General features: G+C 49.1%; 5 protein-coding genes across 5 annotated transcripts; 3 read left to right on the top strand and 2 right to left on the bottom strand.

Moving 5' to 3' along the window:
• Nucleotides 1-1,629: 1,629 nt before the first annotated feature.
• JN550_011609 (uncharacterized protein) lies at nt 1,630-2,280 on the top strand (the record flags this gene model as incomplete). The annotated part of the gene is made up of 1 exon (XM_049309993.1): nt 1,630-2,280. One exon carries the CDS (start codon nt 1,630-1,632, stop codon nt 2,278-2,280), a length of 651 nt encoding a protein of 216 aa, XP_049166471.1.
• Nucleotides 2,281-5,332: 3,052 nt separating this feature from the next.
• On the bottom strand, nt 5,333-6,136 carry JN550_011608 (uncharacterized protein; the record flags this gene model as incomplete). Its single annotated transcript, XM_049309991.1, has 1 exon — nt 5,333-6,136. The coding sequence occupies one exon, from the start codon at nt 6,134-6,136 to the stop codon at nt 5,333-5,335; it is 804 nt and encodes a 267-aa protein (XP_049166470.1).
• Nucleotides 6,137-7,758: 1,622 nt separating this feature from the next.
• Nucleotides 7,759-9,906, top strand: JN550_011607 (uncharacterized protein; the record flags this gene model as incomplete). Its single annotated transcript, XM_049309990.1, has 3 exons — nt 7,759-8,004; nt 8,081-9,368; nt 9,431-9,906. 3 exons carry the CDS (start codon nt 7,759-7,761, stop codon nt 9,904-9,906), a joined length of 2,010 nt encoding a protein of 669 aa, XP_049166469.1.
• A 4,800-nt stretch (nt 9,907-14,706) lies between these two features.
• JN550_011606 (uncharacterized protein) lies at nt 14,707-16,228 on the bottom strand (the record flags this gene model as incomplete). Its single annotated transcript, XM_049309989.1, has 2 exons — nt 14,707-15,984; nt 16,052-16,228. 2 exons carry the CDS (start codon nt 16,226-16,228, stop codon nt 14,707-14,709), a joined length of 1,455 nt encoding a protein of 484 aa, XP_049166468.1.
• Nucleotides 16,229-17,350: 1,122 nt separating this feature from the next.
• Nucleotides 17,351-18,870, top strand: JN550_011605 (uncharacterized protein; the record flags this gene model as incomplete). Its single annotated transcript, XM_049309988.1, has 5 exons — nt 17,351-17,544; nt 17,615-17,988; nt 18,043-18,246; nt 18,299-18,458; nt 18,525-18,870. The coding sequence occupies 5 exons, from the start codon at nt 17,351-17,353 to the stop codon at nt 18,868-18,870; spliced, it is 1,278 nt and encodes a 425-aa protein (XP_049166467.1).
• Nucleotides 18,871-19,571: the final 701 nt, after the last annotated feature.

Raw genomic sequence — 19,571 nt, 5'->3', positions numbered from 1 at the left:
TGATGAGCGGCTGTATGATACAACCTATGCGATTCATCATCGTTATAGTTTTCTGTTTATGACCTATTCAAACCCCGAGGCTTTGTATAAAGGCATGACAAACCAGTAATGACGAACATGCGGAAACACGGCTGGTGTGTCCTTGTGGGGCAGCCCGCTCGCGGCGTGGAGAAAAGGATGTAGGCTACAGAAGAGCAATGCAATGTTTCCAGGCTATTCGGCGACGAATGTAACGTTAAGCTTACGTTTACTGCTCTTATCTGCTGCAAGTGATATATTCTATTGGGAAATACCCCCCTCTAAAGCCTCTACCTAGGCGAGGAAACTCCTTATCACAAGGCTTTGAAGACAAGGTAAGGTCATAGCTCATGTATGGCCAGCATGGCATGGACAATCTGCGGCCAAATTATGCCACAACCCTGATCATGAAGCACACCATTCAGGAGGTTGGTGATACCTTACGAGGCTCGACGCGAGGTGCCATCCGCATAACTGCAGACAATATTCCATCTGCATGAGCCACAGCCTGGCCGGCCAAGACCCCACCATAGTACGTTAAACGAATCAAAATGGTTTGTTGAACTTATCGGGAGACAGTTTTCACAGCCTAAGTGACGTGCAATTGTGTGTTACAACAGGGTTCAACGCTTGTCCATGCAGCTGCTGGGTTGGTTAGCGGGCCGTATCACAATTAGATGTCGACTGCCTGCAGCCAACGGCATCACTACTTGTATCTCTCGAGTGGTGTTGGTCGCCATGATTGCCCATGCTTTAGCAAGCATGCATCAATTGGTTATTATTAGAAGCGCGCAATAGGCCGTGGGGCGGAGCTATGAACATTGCTTCCTCTCGCCGAGAAGGTAAATTTGTGCTTTCAGTCCATCCCTTTGTTCCGCTTTATAGGTCAATTCCAGGCGAAAGGTCCAAAATCCCGGTCACTTGGCAGTAATGAGACCCAGAACTCGTAAGCACCGCGCGTCTTGGCAGGCTGCACTCCTGGCCGCTTCCCTTTCCATTCGACACAGAATAACCTGTTCGGGGAACGGTGTCAGTGTACAAAAGATTATTCGTTGAGCCAAAAATAGGCACCAAATCAGGGACACGTTGTACGGAACAGACCGTACGCATCCGTTACTCCTGAACGCTTTCCTGAGAGCAACAATCGTCCGTCAAACTTCATTCAACGGTTAACAGATAGTCTCAAAATATTCAAGGGCACACGCCTAAGCTATTTTGTGTCCATTAGACCTCCTGCGAGCGATTTGCGAATATCTGGCTCCGTCCCGTGGTGGCCGAAGAGTCCTATCAGTCTTGGAACGCAGGTTTCAATGAAGATACACGAATCATCGTTTAAAGTTTGTCTCATAAACTCATCTATTCCTTTTCCATCTCGACTTGTAGCAGAAAGGCAGTCCACAGCCCAGCAACGCGATATAACGATTTCAGGATCTTTCCGAAGAGCAATTACTGCTTAATTGATGGTTCTATTCGCCGTTCATAGCATAGTCTGAACGAATCAGCAGGTTCCTTACATCTTGTAAACCTGCTCGAAATGAAATAAAGAGTATGGCGGGTTATAACGCACTATTGTCTGCAGCATCAGCTCACCGCACTCGGTTTTGGGTCATCATGTTATCTCTTGGCTTACTGGGGTTCATATCTGCTCTTGATGTCACCATCACACCCCCCGCTCTACCAACGATCGTACAAGACATCGGAGGATCGACACTGTATATCTGGATTGCTAATGTGTTTGTTCTTGCTTCCTCTGCCGTGCAACCACTTTTCGGGCAATTTGCCAACATTTTCGGTCGTCGCTATCCGCTGGCATTTGCGATTGCCTTGTTCATTGTCGGCAGTGGTCTAGCTGGAGCCGCTCACTTGCCAGTTCTACTCTTGGTTGGCCGCCGTGTGCAAGGCGTTGGCGCCGGTGGGACATATGTGCTGATCGACATTGTTTGTTGTGATCTGGTGCCCTTACGCGATCGCGGAAAGTACTTAGCTATCGTCCAGGCCTGGGGAGGAGTCGCAGCTGCGCTAGGCCCTCTAATCGGAGGTACCTTGGCCGAGCAAAACTGGTGTTGGATATTTTACATCAATATTCCTATTTCTGCTTTGCCGTTTATAGCGGTGGTCGCCTTCATGGACGTCGAAACCGGCCGCAACACTATGAAGATACGCGACCTGGATTATCTTGACAATATTATCTTCATTTCCAGTACCACAACGGTATTGTTTGGGCTCATCATGGGCGGTATCGAGTTTCCTTGGTCCTCTTGACGGATTATCCTACCTTTAGTGATCGGTGTCCTCGGGTGGGTCATTTTCTATATCCAGCAACATTTCGTCGCCAACCCAAGCATACCTCCGCGATTGTTGGGTAACAGAACTTCGACGACTGGTTTTGACCTGACTTTTTGGTCGTCTGTATTGATGCAAACGGTTGGCTATTTCATTCCGATTTATTTCCAAGGCGTCCTCGCTACTACTGTGTGAGCCTCGGGGGTTTGCTTCCTGCCAATAACCATCGGCATCTTGCTGTTCGCGGCTGTTGCCGGAGTGGCACTCAGTCGGTTCGGGTCATACCGTGTATTACAAGGCATAGCGTTTGCGTTCTGTATTGTTGGATGCGGTCTTTTTACGAGGCTCGATGGTAACACCAGCACAGTAGCTTGGGTGTTCTTTGAGCTGATCGGAGCTGTCGGCTTAGGGATATCCGTATCGACTATACTACCGGCAATTCTAACTGCGTTACCGGACTCGGATGTGGCGTCTGCCAGTGCTACATTCGCATTCTTTCGCTCGTTGGGATTTTCCTGGGGCATCACGGTTTCTTCTATTATTTTCAACGCTGCGTTCGACCAAAGCTTGTATATGATACCACCGGATATGCGAGATCTGTTGAAGGACGGCAAAGCGTATTCATTTGCTAGTCAAGGACATTGGCGTATTGTGATGATGGACGCAGACATATGGCAGCAACTCGTGAAGGTCTATGTTATCAGTCTTCAAGCTATTTGGTGGTTTGCATTAGGAGTGAGCGTAATATCGTTATTCCTCGTAGGCTTGGAAAAGGACTTAAACCTATCAACGGAACTTAAAACAGAGTATGGCTTGCGAGGTGGCTCAACTCGAAGACCATGAGAACTTCGCCGGCTGATCAGGCTTCTAAGGGGTAGGTGGTGTCGAGCTTAGGGAATTTTGGCTACAGCTTATATCTACTAAGTAGTAGCTCAGGTAATGCTGCCAGGAGCTCAGGTTCGATAGCGGAAGTGGCATTTGGTAAGGGAACTTTCAGGCAAATTCTAAGGCTATATCTATGCCCCATCTGTAACTGGCTTATATACGTTCTCATCCCGAGGCATGGTACTTGACGACATCGGGATCGTATGGACTGGTAACGGAGCCTATAATAATAACTGCACTTTTGACAACCGGGACTACATTGCGCAGTTCTCTTATGAAAACTCTGGTTCCTCAGGGCCGAGCTCCGGCTCAGTCTCGTTCTTGCTCACTGCTGATGCGGCCATGTAGATAACAATCTTTTATGGGAAAAAAGGAGGTCATGGAAGAGCAGATTCTATCATTGATGCCCCCCACGACAGGCACAACAGTACTTCTTTATCGTAGCTGATTGTGGAGGAAACTTCGTTCTGTAAAGTCCGACTGCAGTGCAGGCATGCCCCCGACATCGCGAAGGAATGTAGAGTGCAAACTGCATGTTTGATATCTTGCGTTGGGTTGAGAGTCCTCTCAAGTACTTATAATGTACTGAAACCAGCGAACACTCTTTCACCAAATACTTTCTTCCGGATATGTGCCCTCCTGGAAGCCTTAAAGGTGTAACCTCTAACCAAGCCACCCCTCGCGGTCTATGCCTGATTTGTGTACCTTGATCCCCTTTGCCATATTATGAGCATTGCAGCGAATTACGGTCATATTTTCCCGTAGTAAAAATGTAATAATATTCTCTATAGTACGATTTGGTTCGATAACTTCTGTGCTGTCCATATACTATTACCTGTAGGTGCTAGCCCTCTCCCTTTAAATCTTTCTCGACATTGTAACGAGAAGAAACTTACGCGTGTCTCATATAGCATCATCTTGATGCAAGAAATCCAAGTAGAGTCATTCAGAGAATGTGTGGGCTTGCATAACTCGCCTCGCCGCGAAGACGGGGAGCTGCTTAGCATCCGCTCCACAGTGTGAGCAAGTTATGTACAGGTAGGCTCCGTTCGCTTCATCCGTACAAAGATGAACTATAAATATAATCATGGCGATAATTCAACAGGCAAAAGGAATTTGGGAAGCGTTCTAACCGAAAAACAAATGTAGGATGTTAAAAATAAGGTCCTGATATTTTCATGCACTAGCCGCGAATCGAACGCGGGGCCCATCGATGGCAACGATGGATTTTACCACTAAACCACTAGTGCTGTACCTGTTGAAAATGACGCCTTGCCGCTTTAGGAATTGCTACTTTAGAGCATCTTAAGTTCAGGAAGTTCAATAACCCCCCTTTTTCTATAGTGTCAGTGCAGAGGCTGTCGATGCTTCGTTTAGGAACAGGAGGCCACTGCACAATTCGTTCACACCTGAAGAACATGCAGGCTTTCACGAAAATCTGCATCGATGAGGAGTTAAGGTGGATATTTTGTCCAAAAAGAGGAGGGAGCTCAGTCGTGATGGTTGGTTGATATTATTTATCGCACATGTATTTGACAGCGTGTGTTTTTGGGAGTGGAGTGTTAGACACTGGTGTCGATTGCCGTCATTTTATGTTGACACCCTCGCAAACTACGCTGTTGTATAATATATGCCCGTGTTCAAGCCCTGTTACAATTCTCGTATAGGCATGTAAAAATAATACATCTCTGCTATTTGATATAGGCAGCACGAAAAGACGGTTATTTTAAGGTGAAAACCGTGTGAAGTGCAAACCCTTCTGTTAATTATCTAGCACGAAAAGTGGCAGTCCATGTCGCGAGCCTGTTCTGGCTGTCAGTTCAGGATCGAGTAGAGGTACTAACCAGGGGTATCTTACGCGTGGAAGACCAGTGGTGGTAAAATCGCCAACACCACAAAGGCTGTCAATTGATTTCCGTCGCTGCAAGCCGTATGCAAATTGTATGTAGTCTTTCCCATCAATGAGCTCCGGGGTCATGACCATCACCAATGGCAAATTCGAGTTCCAGGTGACTGAAGGGTTCGACTTGGCTTTGTCATTGTACGTGTTGATAACTCGTCCTTACCCATCTCCTCAACCCGTCTCTGAAACTGCCTATAGACTACGGCACCCAGCCCGAAAGCGTCGCATGCCGCTGCGCCGTAGTTATGACGATTGAAGGAGCTCTGGGCAGTTTTCTTCCAGGTACTGCTCGATTACCTCTAGGCATGCGTCTTTCTGAAAAGTGCCCAGGTCTGGCCAGCCATGCTTCTTGTAGATGCCCTGGACAACAGGCAGGGCATCCATTTCCTCGTCCGTGACAACTTGATGGGTTTCTATGACGGTTTCCTCGGTGGTCGGCAGGAAGACGAGCGCCCGAAACTGGTCCTTCAGTAACTCGAAGAAGTCTTCCACCGCCCAGGCCGGGCTTGATCGGAACTCCTCCTGGTCCGGTGACTCGACTTGTTCCGTGACAGGTTCCCACGAAGGGTTTTCGTGAACCCACGCAGGGCAGTGGACCCAGTAGATGATGCCAGCCTTGGTATCCAGCAGAAAGCAGTAGCCGCCATGCGGTGCCGAACACAGACCGATGACGTGGGGAGGTGTCTGCTGCCAGGTATCGGCGCCGTCCGTTTTCATCCTGATACTTTCCACCTCGTCGCCGCCTTGGCGCAGACTGTCGGCCATGCTCTCTAGACGGTAGTCCACAAAGTGCGCGCCTGGCGCCGCTTCAGGCTGGGTGCCGTTGCCCCGATCCAGAATGTACGGGAGATGGCGCAGCAGCTCCAGGGCTTCGGCGGCCTTGCCCAAGGCCCCAAAGTTGTCCGTAGTGATGCTCGGCCAGCCGGACTCGGGGGGCTGCACGACCTCGGACTCGGAGACATACATAGACACGAGGAACTTGTAGTAGTCGCGAACGGCTGCGATGGTAAGATCGCGCGAATAACTGATTTCGCGAAGCTGCGGCATGGCTGCGGTAGTGTTTGGTGGCGTATGGGGTTTTGACAGCGGGAGCGCTGAGAGGGAAGGATGACGTGCGGACGCTTAAGGTACCTGAAGAAGTGGCGCGTGACTTGGTGATGGACCTGGGAGCAGAGTTTATAAACGGGAAGCAGACGGCGTAGCAAGGGGTTGATGTCACGGCTCCATAGATAGCCATGTATTTATAGCAGCAGTGGGCGTGTTGGTTAGGTCGGTAATCCAGGAATTGGGGTAAGGCGCAGCAGCCGGGGGTGGATCAACCTTAAAACATATAGGTACAATTAAAAAAATAAGGGCTGAGTTAACCTTCGAAATCTATCGCGAGGAAAGGAAACGGCATAAAGTACATTTGCTATACAAACGCCACAGTTCTGTTTGCTAAGCTATAGCCAAGCCACTTTGCACGAGTCCAATAGCCGTTATGTTTTCGTCAGACTATGGACGGGTACGAGGAGCCGAGGGACTCGGGTGGCTACGGTGGGGGGTCAATAACCCTGAAAAGGCCTGCATCACACTGCAACTTGCCTTAAATGCAGACTACAGTGCTACCCAGTTTCAAAGAGTGTTTGAATTCGCCCGAAAGTAAACAGAGTAGTGGCAGAAGATGTTGACAGGATATTAGTTGAATTGGTCCCATTTCGTGCTGCGGGGTTTCCCACGCGATATACGCCGACCAAGCTTACAACAATACTAAGTAACAACGGCTGGCGCGAAACCTACCAGGCACACTCCGGTACGGACACGCTCCGCAAAAGATCTTCCTCTTTAGAGGTCGGCTTTGTTTCCTTGGCTGAGTCTGCCGGCGCGTATCTGATGCAACGTCGATGCACTTAGCCACCAGCCCAGGATTACGGCAGAGCTGGGGCCGACCTGAATCCTCTCCTCGCGAGCGGCGCCAATGTGGCCATGTGGAGAATTGCGGCACGGAAGTGGCCCAACTTGAAATCCTATCGCTGTTGGGAGGCGTAGTGATTTGAATCGCCTCAAATAGTGATCATGGTCTAAGCGGTCAGCGTGCCGATATTCTATGCGGCACGGCTCTTGGCAGAGAACAGGAACTCGACTAGAGGGTTTGGTGAACTAAGAAGCTCGCGACTTGGATCATGCCTAGGACTCTACATACATACATACCGTGGCCTCGCAGAGTTCTGATGGAACGAATTGAGATAGATCATGATATACGTAGGTTGGTTACAGTCGGCCTTGTATATCACATGTTTCAACATTGGCCTCCCAACGTGGTGTCCCGGGCCGGGGGGGGGGGGGGGTTATGCCTGATTTGCACCGCCATCCGTTAAAAATAGGGGAAAGCTGTCAGCATAGCCTAGCTTCAGATCATGAGATTTGAGAAAAGGAAATGCTATTTTGGCTTATGGAAGGAATAATTCCAGGACATCCTTCAAGACGATGAATCAGCGTTGGTAAAGAAAGCCTGAGACCTGTACAGCATCTCATGATACACCCGAAGTATAAGATGGATCAGATTGCGCAACCATCCATGGCTGCAGCTCGTAGTATCACCACCTCCATCCCCATCGCTGTTTTCATCCCTGCTTTGAGAAGACTCTACGCTCGAGGCTGCTTTCGAAGTCCCCTTCTTCGCCATAAAGATGCGTGCTACCCTTTTGTGGCTATATGGCAGCGGCCAATTTTTTAATACGCTCGCACGATCCATCGCTAAAGATTCGTTCGTCGTGCGACGGCAGAATACCGACGCACAAGTTCTCGCCAGCAATGAGAAGACGGGCGCATGCATGTATTATTTCGGCCAGGGCTCCGCACGACCTAACTGGGACAAAGGCGGTAAATCCTGTATCAAATACTGTGCTGATCATGGGGGTAGTGGTTTCTCTATGGTGAGTCTTCTAGCCCGCTCGTTGCCGCCGCTGGCGCTGGAGGTATCATGCCTGGCTAACTCGGTGAACACAATAGTGCGATTATAGTCCATATAATGATGTTGATTTCACCAAGCAACCACTTACCGTAGCCACCCTCAAAGATGAGGAAGGATATATCTACGTCCCTTGTAAATGCAAATGCAACGATCCGACCATCGAAGGCCTTACCGAGAACATTTTCGATATTGTAGCTGAGGGGCTCTCTAAACTCGATAACATCCTTTGCGCGGCCATGCTCTCCGCGCTGCAGGCGATCGTCGAAGTTGGGATTTTCGCGATTCCCGGGGGTGCGGAACTCCAAGGAGCGCGCGCTCTCGTGCAAGGGGCCAAGACCTTTACGGAGAATGGCCTGGAAGCGTCGTCCTTCTTTGGAAACTGGATCGGTGACGCCTGTGGTGTGCCTGACTACAGCTTTGACCTCATGACCATGTTCACAACCTTGGTCGCCAGTCCCGACTCCATTGGGACGAGCGTGGGCTGCAAGATCCCTAAGGGCAAAGGAACATGCAAGCCACCCCCCAAGGTGCCAGATAAACCGAAGCCTACTCTGACGAAGCCGGCTGTGACGAAGCCAACGGTGACGAAGCCGACGGTGACCCAGGCAACTACTCAACAAACCACTGCCAAGACGACGACAGCAACTACCACTTATTCAACGGCAGCCTGCAAACGTGCGGTTGGGGACGTCATGCAGAAAGACAAGGGCAAAAACTACAACGTGTTCGTCTCGACCGAGTGTAACCAGCAGGGTTCCACCGTCACCCATGAGTTCAAGATCACATCGCTCAGCTATAGCGCCAACGCCAAACCCACACTGATCAAGGCCACTTGCAAGAAGGAGTGGTCCCAGGCTTGCTACCACTACAGCTCGGCCATCAGCGTCCAACCGGCATGGAAGACTCTGACCTGCCCTCCGGAGGCTGCCGTGACCGAGAAACCTCGCTTCCATTCCCCTGCCGTGGGCAAGTGGAAAGCGCGGCATCCCAAGAAGAACAAGAAGGTAGACCTCGGATGGTGGGATAAGACGGGTGCGGCCGGAAGCAAGCTTATCGAGTACCAACAAGAATGCCAAGTCGACGAGTTCCCGCCCATGTATCTGCTCAGCAAGACTGATACCGCTATCAAGCAGGGTGGCAGCGATAACACGGGCCAGCTGGTGCGTCTGCTTCCAGACAAGGAGAATGGGAACGCCGCCAACGGGATGTGGGCGGGCATATGCTTCAGAACACCCATGCTGGACTCCATGACAGCCAAGGAGGTTGTCGCTAGAGCCAAGGACGCGAAAAAGAACTTTGGCTACAAGAAGAATTTTGTAAATCCAAGTGAGTTATGAGAATATATCTAGCGGCCTGGTAAAATAGTTAACTAACCCGATGGCCTGAAGCATCAACTGAGTACACGGTGGGGATCACCGTCGATGTGAGACCCGAGTTCACCATTGCCAAATGGGAGCACGAGACCACTCCTCCCAAGTCCAAGGATGACGGGCTGAGTGAGAACCCTTGCTGGCCCAAGGTCAGAGCAAAGGATGACCCTGGATATACCGTCCAACACTTTGCCCAGCATTACATCAAGAACCCCTCGCTGTTAACCAAGTACGACTACAAGAAGGCGTGGGTCAAGGGCACCAACGGATCCAAGCGAGCTCTGCTTTGGTCGGACGAGAATGGAGGTCCCGAAATGAGCGTTGTGGGGGATAATGACGACCTGGAATACCTGAACGGTACCCTGACGGACTCCGACCAGTCCAAGAGAGATATTTCTTGGTCGGACCCGGACGAAGATTATGATGCGGAATTTCCTGGGGATGATGATCTGAACAACTTTAACGCTGCCACATTGGGCTACGATCCATTTTGACGGTGAATAGCTTGCGGATTAGAAACTATCGATATCAGTTGCATATCTGGGGATTCGGTTTATAGATTTTGTCTTCTTTAAAGTACCCTCTTTGCATCTTTGCAATCTTGAAAGCCCGCTTCGAAGGTCACTGCAGATTGCACGAACGCGCAAATGATAGATACTTGTAGGAGCACGCCATAAAGCGGAGTAAGCGCTATCAATTTGCCCAGAGGAAAAAGGAAAACGATCAATACTGGGCACATGGGCAAGATACATAACTGCAGCCTTGCTGCATGGTTTAATTGAGTGGATTACCGACTAGCCCAAGTGTTTAATAAGCATATTATAGTCGGTAGGGGTCGTTATGAAGGTATTCTGATAGGCGTTAGAATGCTCGTCAAGGCAAGTTAATGCCACACAATAATAGGCTAAGTATAGCAATTGGTATGGTGAATATAACTTTCGTGTTGTTGAATTCATATAGCTGCCGTTTCTAAGTCAAGACTATTTCAAGGCCAAATGTGGCACTAGTGTGGGCACGTTTGGCCCCTGTTTTAGGACTATCTCCTATTTTTAGACCCAACTTTTGGCATTGAACTGGAGTGGTGCTCCAGGACAGTGTTGTCCCAGAACGTCCACAGCAGCCAAAGCAGCCAAAGCAGTCTTAAACGCCATTACCGACGAATCTAACGTGCTTTGTCTAATAGGACCTAACTGATCAGAAAAATAATACCTCCCGTAAAGTGCATAATGAAAGTGTTTATCGGTCGCCAGAACGCTGGGGCTAATTATATAGGTGAAAGGAGCGTTATCTTGTTAGAATCCACACATGACAAAGAAAACTATATAAATAAAACGCAACGCCACACTAAGCCACCCGAACCAAGCCACACTACCCGAGCTTAGCATGCGTGCCTCCATTTTCGGCACCCAGAACCTCACTTTCTAGGCGACTCTAAGCCTAGTAGACAACTTCTGTATATATGATTCTCCAGCCACTCCCTGTCGTTGTCAGTGCTAGCAAAAGTATCTGAAATTCCTGAAAAGTTTTCGAAAATGTGGCAGTAAATACTGGCAACTAACAGTTTCTGCACAGGACATCATTCTCATCAAGTTATCTTACGTATTGGAGTGTGAAAAGGATTTACAAAGGCAGCTGGTGGGTGATCTGATAAAATCTCGCCACGGCCGCTTCTAGATTGTTCAAAGCTATAATTGGTGCATGGGAGCGGTGCCTAATTCTGTGTCACAATCCACGGAGTACCTTGCTCCCTCCACAAGTTTACCGTTTCTTCAATTACCTCCGAGCTCGATCTCGTCTTTCGGTTCAAAATAAAAAAGCTTTTCCCATCAAATTAGTCAACCAAACCTTGGTTCAACGGCCATGAAGCTCTGGATATCGCAAATACTTCTATATTGCGGCTTATCTCTAGCCACGCATAAAATATCAATTCTCCCTGCCCGCCCAACCCCCAACCCAGCAACACACAACACAGACACGACTACGCGCACAGAATCGATTTATAGCAACGAAAATGCAATGTATATTACGGCTCCCCGTAAACAGCAGCCTTCAATATCGAGTGGCTTGATATTGCTCCTTGACCAATCCCTATGTACGAATCTTAATGAACAGTGTTGAAATGGTATATAATTGACCTAACGTAACGACGAACTTTTCTGGGTGTACCTACGCCGTTTCGTTGGCAACTAATCGGGCTTACAAAATGCCTACATGAATCTCTCTAGCGAAGCTTGGCTGGAGGACGTCAGCTATCTGCCCCCGGGGTCGGTCACAGGACCACCCTTAACGCAGACCCTTGCACAATATGCCCGCTTGGCAGTTCGAGACGCGAATAGAAATTATGGAGGCCCGTTAAGTATAGGATTAAACAACATGATTCTTGATTTGTGAGGACTTTTTGGATATCATTGGGGTGGGCGGTGTCGTTGGTGGCTGGTCACCGAATTCCTGCTGGTCCGGTTCTCAGTGAACCTGCGGACCTGGGAGGGATCTCCGACATTGCCGCCGCCATGGCGGTTTCCAATGCACTAACCAATAAGTCGGACGTCCTAGTGCGCTATCGTGGCAAAGAAGCCGGGTGTGAGGGCTGCTTGAGAATGACTGTCAGTACCAGAGAAGATGTTGACAGCGTCCTGGTACATACCTAAGCGGCCCCAGAGAGTGCGCATGCCATCAAAATTCCAATTGCTTGAGTTGCCAACAAGATTGAGTCCAGGTTCGCATTTCAGTAGCTGAGGTTGGTTGGCTGCTCGTGGAGAATAAAATGATTGAATTATACCACCTATGGAGTTCAGTAGAAACGTTTATGTGCTAGAAATTCGCTTTCACTGAATAGAATCTGGCGCCTCGGTATATACCGCAAACCAATACTATGTCTTGATGAGTAAGTCGATATCTCATCCTTTCGCAAGGTTCCAAGAGTTGCGGAGACGCCGTTCTCCTTCAAAGCCATAGATTACGGAACCCTCCTTCCAACTATCGCCAAGAGATACGAATCAGTCCAATTTTAGTACATTATGATGAGGTTTTCATGATCTTTCGCCAAATGAATCTAATGAATATGGTTATGCAGGTGATAGGATGGAGCAGCAAAGCGAGCTATAGAACCAGCAACCAGATAGAGGCTAGTTTCGGCACTGACTGAAGGTACAGTACAGTTCACGGCATCAAAGGTGTATCTCGCTGGCTACACTACACGCTCGGTTGTTAAAAACAATGCTTTAACAGGTTTCGGTGTTCATATCTACTAATATTGACCTTCATATACTAAGCTGCAGTAGCACTCCAAGAAAATAAGAAACCAAAAAGCCCATTTCAGCCCAAGGTAGTCTTCGCCACCGACGATGAATCCAACATGCCTTATCTATGGGAAACGTCAAATCAAAAGACTAGCACCTTCTATAAGACGTACGGTAGTGATTGACAATTGCCAGAACGTAGTGGCGGATTATGAGTAAGAGAAGCTTTATCGCTCTGATGTTCACACGCCCTAGTATATGACAGGAAAGGAAACAGGATGTAAAGCCATATTAAGCCAGTTGTATAAGCGCACAACCCGAGACTCAATATTAAGGAAACTAATCCAGATCTCCCGTTTGAAAGAGATCCCTAAATAATTAATATTGTGAAGTCTTACAACACTTATAACAGCCATACTTCCTGCCACTTATGATAAGTCCGTTCATTGTTTCCTGGGGCATATAAGCTTATAATGGGCAGCTTGACCTGCTCTAAATATCGCTCCTAAGAAATGTGGACTTGAGAGACACGTTGTAAGGTAGCTCAATCTTGAAGCTGACCCTGTGTTGTCTGTCCTGAGCAGAGACAGGGTTTTTTTTTTTTTTTTTTTTTTTTTACCACTGAGCTGTTGGCTGAAGGTGTACACAAGTTACTGATCCGGCAGGTGCTCTTATAATGCAGACAGCTCTGACTTTGATTGCTTGTCGTAGTGAGGTACCGAGCTGAAAGGTCCCAGCAAGTCATGTTCATACAGTCTATTGTCTGACCGATGAGGAAAACACCCTGTCTACGCGACTACCATTGTCAGGTCCTCTTCCTGCAGGAAGCAGACAATAATACCTTCAATAGCAGGACTAGACAAACGGAAGTAAATTGGGATTTTGAAAAGCAGACAATTTTCCAACTTTATCATGGGGATATAAGCTAATACGACCGCCCGACCTGGCTTGGTTTGCACCCCAGGACCCGTCGTTAAAAGAGCAAAGCAATTGATTACATAGTACAAAACATTAGAACAGATAGTATCAGCACAGTCAGAGACAAAAATGAAATCGATGCACTAGCCGCGAATCGAACGCGGGGCCCATCGATGGCAACGATGGATTTTACCACTAAACCACTAGTGCTACGGTGAAACTTTCGTTTCAAAGAGTATATGACTCCTCGGGGTAAGGCATCGTTGACCACACTTGTTTCTTTCTGTGGCGATCCACTTGCTGGATAATTTTTCTAGACTACGATCATCCAGGCCGAAGTGGAGGTGCCAGTGAGAGACGATGGTGGGGCGTAATGGCGCTACAACTTACGTGCTTTGAAGGCATTGGCGAAGAAGGTCCCGGCATAAAATCCAAGATCCCTAGCCGCATCATGGGCTGCATTCGGCGGGCAGGGCTTTGACACTGATAGATGAACAATACTGTCACGCAAGCTCTCACGATTTCTCGAGATCTACTTAAATTCGGTTTAGATTAGCATCTCTAGGCTGTATGGTACTTTCCCCTGGGACCCTGGCCATTCCGCAAGGATTGGCCCCATCATGGAAAATGAGCACATTGGCGCGCTACGGGCCGGGGAACGATCCGGGAGGCTAGTGTGTCTGAGCAGAAATGGCCCGAAGGCGGGAAACTAGGCATGCATCCACAATGTCCATATACGGATGCTGCACCGTGATGCCGTTTTAGCTGCTGCATTAACTACCTAAAAACTCATGTCAGGACCAACACATACCACTCTTTGTATCCTCAGATCTAATGAGTTCTTACTGATGGTCTGCTAGATCAAGAGTGATGGATATAGTTACGCTTACTGTAGTTTCTTCGCGTCACTGGGGAAAGCCGACTGGATACTACACCAGAACTTGCTCCGCGAGGTCCTATCCCAGGTTTCTAAGCTGGTTCGATTTTTTTTCATGCTGAAAGCTGCTGTACTTCTATCAAGCCAAAGACAGGTGATTACTGATGCACAATGGAGTCAACGAGACAATTTCAATCGCAGAACAACATTGCGAAACTCCTTGAAGATTAGGACATATATCATCTTCAGGCGCTCATTCTTCACTTCGACGCCAGTAACGAATCTTCCAACACAAACCTTTCGGCGGCCAAATGCTGCGCTACGAACCCTTTACCATGCCGATTAGGCGTGGAAGCAGCGAGGCCCAACTGCTCACTCCCCCACACAGCCGCGTCCAGGCCTGAGGTCTCCCACCCCTCCACAGCTTGTCCCCGCTCGTCCTTGGCCCAGTCGTCCAGCCGCCTCAGCCCTAGCTGATCCCAGATCTTGGCCAACGCGCTAACCAGGATGTCCTGGTGCTCTTTCGTATGGGCGGCGGTGGGTGAGATGCGAAGTCTTTCCTGGCCCACAGGCACGCTGGGGCTATTGATGGGCTGAACGTAGATGCCATAGTCGTCATACAACCTATCTGCTGCCATCTTGCAGCGTGCAGCATCGCCAACCATGAGGGGAATGATGTGCGAGGCATTGGGGAGAACAGGCAGCTTATGCTCAAGAAGCCGTTGTTTCACCAAGCGCGTGTTGCGCTGGAGCTGGATACGGTCTTGGGGATTGTGGCGCTGGAAGTTAATGGCCGCTTCCGCACCGGCCATGGTCGCCGGGCCCGCCGCCGTTGTGAAAATGAACCCACGCGAGAGCGAACGAATCATATCGACCAAGTCCTTGGAGCCAGCTACGTAGCCGCCCATAGTGCCGAAGCCTTTACCTAGCGCTCCCGAAATGATGTCAATACGGGACAATACCGTGCGCTCTGACGAGGCAGAGCCGGACACATGGGCGTCAAAGTCAAGGTGTTCTGAGACACCAGCCCCGTGCGGACCGTAAAGGCCGACGGCATGGACTTCGTCAAGGAAGGTAAGGGCACCATAGCGCTCTGCCAAGTCGCAGACCTCGGCGATTGGAGCGACTGTGCCACACATAGAGTAGATAGATTCAAAGCAAACGACCTTGGGCGTTCCTAGTGGGATAGCAGCCAACTTGCTCTCCAGGTCAACAAGGTCATTGTGCCGCCATACAGACTTCCTCGCCCCTGAATGACGGATACCCTCGATAATGGAAGAGTGATTGGACGCATCTGAAAGGAAGACGCACCCGGGAAGCTGTTGCCCCAAGACCGTGAGAGCACAATCGTTGGCATTATACCCCGAGCTGAAGTAGAGTGCCGCCTCTTTGCGGTGAAGCTTGGCCAAGGCTTTCTCCAACGACACGGCAAACTGGTTGTGTCCCGAGATGTTTCGTGACCCGCCCGAGCAAGCACCATATTTATCCAGCGCTGCGTGCATCGCTTGCAACACTTCTGGGTTTCCTCCCATGCCGAGCTGTGCAACAGTCAGTCATCCTGCCAGTCTCTAAATGGTGCTGCTGGATGTATGGACATTTACTCACATAGTCGTTCGTACACCAAACGTTAATCGATTTACCCTCGGCCGAATGTGCGAGAGGAAACTCGCGGGCGAGGCGGTTGACATTTCGAAAGTAACGGTATGATTGGTCTCTTTTCTTGCTCTCAATCACTGATGAATACTGTGCTTCATACGGGAAGCGGACAGGTTCATTGATCATGGAGCCACGAGGAGCAGCAACGACAGTAGCTTCGCCGATCAGTCGCTGGCATGATTAACAGGTGAAGGGTATACCTACCGAAGGTTCTCAGGCTAGCAGCTCTGTGGACGTTCGAAGTCCAGTTAGAGCTTCTACAGAATATTTTGGAAGCCATTTCAAGTAGTCTAGTAACAGACGATAGTTGTTCTACCGAGGACTACCTAGGACGACAATGATTCATGTGCAACAGTTCTACACTTATAGGCCATTCCCACCAGCCTCGTCAGAGCAACAATCACCTAATTTGTCACGGCTTACATGACTGACCCCTCTTACCTTAGATTACCGCAGGCTCTAATGTGGTGGAGTTCGGCTCCCATCATAGCTTGGCGTGCAGTCTGGTGGTCTACAGTCACCTAAAACTAGAATACGAATGAGAAATCTGCAGTCATCTGTCGCATCTTGGTAGATCCTGGGAGGGCCTAGAGCATACTACTATGCATCTACAGACCCCCGAGACTCCGACAATACCTAGAGAAGGTCTCATGGCAGGCCTCCTATGTCAAGGGTCACAATGCCAGACCTTGCTGGGCTTCCCGTGAAAGCAAGCCGGACGGGCCAAAAGCTCTGAGAAACGTCGAGTATAATCGACCATTGGTTCGGACTATCCTGACCTTTCGTGCAGGCCGTGGCACATACTAACCGCCAGTCACTTTAGAATCTGACTGCTGACTTCAAATGTATTCTGCCAGTAGTGCCGTTATAATGGACCGGTTGCTGCCTGTGTAGTGTCTCATGATGATATGATCATTGAACCCCTGAAACGGTTTATGGGCAGTTTATCTTCGGATTACCCCGTTGGGTGCTCCCGCCGCTTTCAGGGTCCTTCAGGGTCCTGTTCCCTGTCCTTTTACATAATATGCCGCTCCTTGCCTAGGTCCCACCTGTGGAGTCGCTCGCCGATGTTGACGCCGGAGTGGGCCGAGGACGGCTGGATCTAACCACATGTATAGGGCTGCATCACTTGGCGTAGTTGGCTGGACCACCTGTGCCGCTTTTGGACGGTTTAAATTGCCATGCACAACCGTCTACTTTTCATTTCGTAATTCCTATTTCCCCATATGTGTTCCATTTGTTTACAAGATGGAGGGCAAAAGTAGAACAAGCAATGCTGTTGATGGTAGGTATTCCATCCCAAAGGAGGACGGGTCGACACAACCAGCAGTCATCAACGTCAACGAACAAAAGCAAGATGCAGCAGGAGAGCTCCAAATGGATCATGGTCTCCGGGCGTGGCTGCAGGTACTTGGCTGCTGGATTTTGTTCGCCAATACATGGTCAGTAACACCCCTGAAATGTGCACCGGGCGTTGTTTTAGGTCGCGCTCATCAGCTAAGTCTTTTTTAGGGGCTTGTCCAACTCGTTTGGTGTATTCCAGGCCTACTATACGACGACGCTGCTACCAGATACTAGTCCTTCAGCTGTTGCTTGGATCGGATCTATACAGATATTCTTGATGATGCTCATCGGCGTATGCGCAGGCTGGCTCCTCGATGCCGGCTACCTGCAATTTATCTTGATATGCGGAACAGCATTGACGTCCTTGGGACTATTTATGCTCAGCTTGTGTACGCAATACTGGCAGATCCTATTGGCGCAGGCGTTCTGCGTTGGGACGGGGAGCGGGCTTCTCGGCTTGACATCCGTGGCTGTTATTCCTCTATATTTCCAAAAGAAACGGATGGTGGCAACGGGCATTGCTGCCACGGGCAGCAGTCTAGGTAAGACAAAACATTTGATAGTACTTCACGGTTACATCTTCTCACATGGAATAGCTGGCATCGTATATCCCATAATGGAGCGTCGACTTATAGTTTCCATCGGTTTTCCTTGGGCTGTCCGCATCTTTGCCTTTGTTGTCACCACCCTCTTACTGATATGTCTGGCCATCATGCGTCTGAGACCCAATCTGAAGCGCCGTGGCGCTCTGTTTCGCCTCAAGCACTTCCGTGACACGCCTTACGTGGCATTCTGCATCGGTAAGAGAGAGTTATTCCAGTTCGTCATTCTCAATGCTGATCCAAGCAAAAGCCTTTGCACTCATGATTGGTTCCGTCTATGTGCCATTTTTCTTCGTTGATGCATATGCCATTCGTCTAGGCGTGGATCCCGATACTTCTTTCTACGTACTAAGCATGATGAATGCAGCTAGCTTGTTCGGCCGTCTCGTGCCAAACTGGCTGGCAGATAAGTATGGAGGGATGAATATAATGCTTCCCTGTTGCCTTGGGTCCGCTATCATCTTGTTCCTGTTCAGGTTCGCCCATGACCTTCCCGGCCTCATCATTGTATCGATTGTGTATGGCTTCGTGTCAGGCGGCATGGTGTCACTGCCACCTGCTACGATTGCAAATCTAACAGAGGAACTCTCCGAATACGGTACGCGAATGGGTATGGGGTACACGATTGCCAGCATAGGAGCTCTGATTGGTAACCCCATCGGTGGCGCGGCGCAGAAATTTCAAGGAGACTCGACCGCAGCTGGGCAAGGAGACTTTCAGGGCACTTGGATCTTTGCTGGAGGTTTCATGTTAGCGGCAGTCACTGCTATGGCAATTTCCAAGAACCTGAAGTTCGGATCGGTGTTGAGGGGGAAGTGCTAAACAACAGCTCACATATGGTGCTACTTCTTATACACCAACAATTTTCTATGCGAAGTATGGAATCACAAAGGGTCTGCCAGAAATACCAATATTATGAAATAATTACCCCAATCTAGTTAGTGAGGTATTACTTCATTGAGTGGATTATAAGGCTTTGTCTGCGCAACCCTGGTGCAGCGGGAGTATGGATGGTATGGATGATGCTTCCATCTGTGTTCTACCACAGAAATTCCATATGCTCTTCTGCATCAGCACTCTTGAAACGATTACTGACAGACTGCTATGACACATCAGTGATTATGTTATAATAATGCACATTTCGGGTTCGACACGATAAGTGTTGTATAGTATTCCGTCTATAGATAATTGGTGGTTGTTCTGGCTATCCGGGAACTTAAGTTCGGTAGGTTCCATTTGAAGACTCCTGACGGGCTCAATGAGCTCTCATGCTTTACTAAGTCTCAGAATGACCAGCACATACAGCAATACACGCTGTGCGCAATGATCCCACAATGGACTAACCAGCTGATACAACAGAACCGAGGCAGTAAATCACTGCGAGATAATAGCCGAGAGAAGACTATTTATGGTTTCTACATTTTGCAGGAGCAGACTATTATCCATATCATCAATTCACTGCCAAATCTCGTGATCTGTGGCTTGATTTTACTTCGCTACCGCGGACCATACTTGAGCGTTAT

The sequence above is a fragment of the Neoarthrinium moseri genome (assembly GCF_022829205.1).
Source record: "Neoarthrinium moseri strain CBS 164.80 chromosome Unknown scaffold70_Wmoseri_CBS_16480, whole genome shotgun sequence".
Lineage (NCBI taxonomy): Eukaryota > Fungi > Ascomycota > Sordariomycetes > Amphisphaeriales > Apiosporaceae > Neoarthrinium > Neoarthrinium moseri.
Note: the sequence above shows the minus strand (reverse complement) of the source record. Positions and strands in the feature narration are given on the sequence as shown.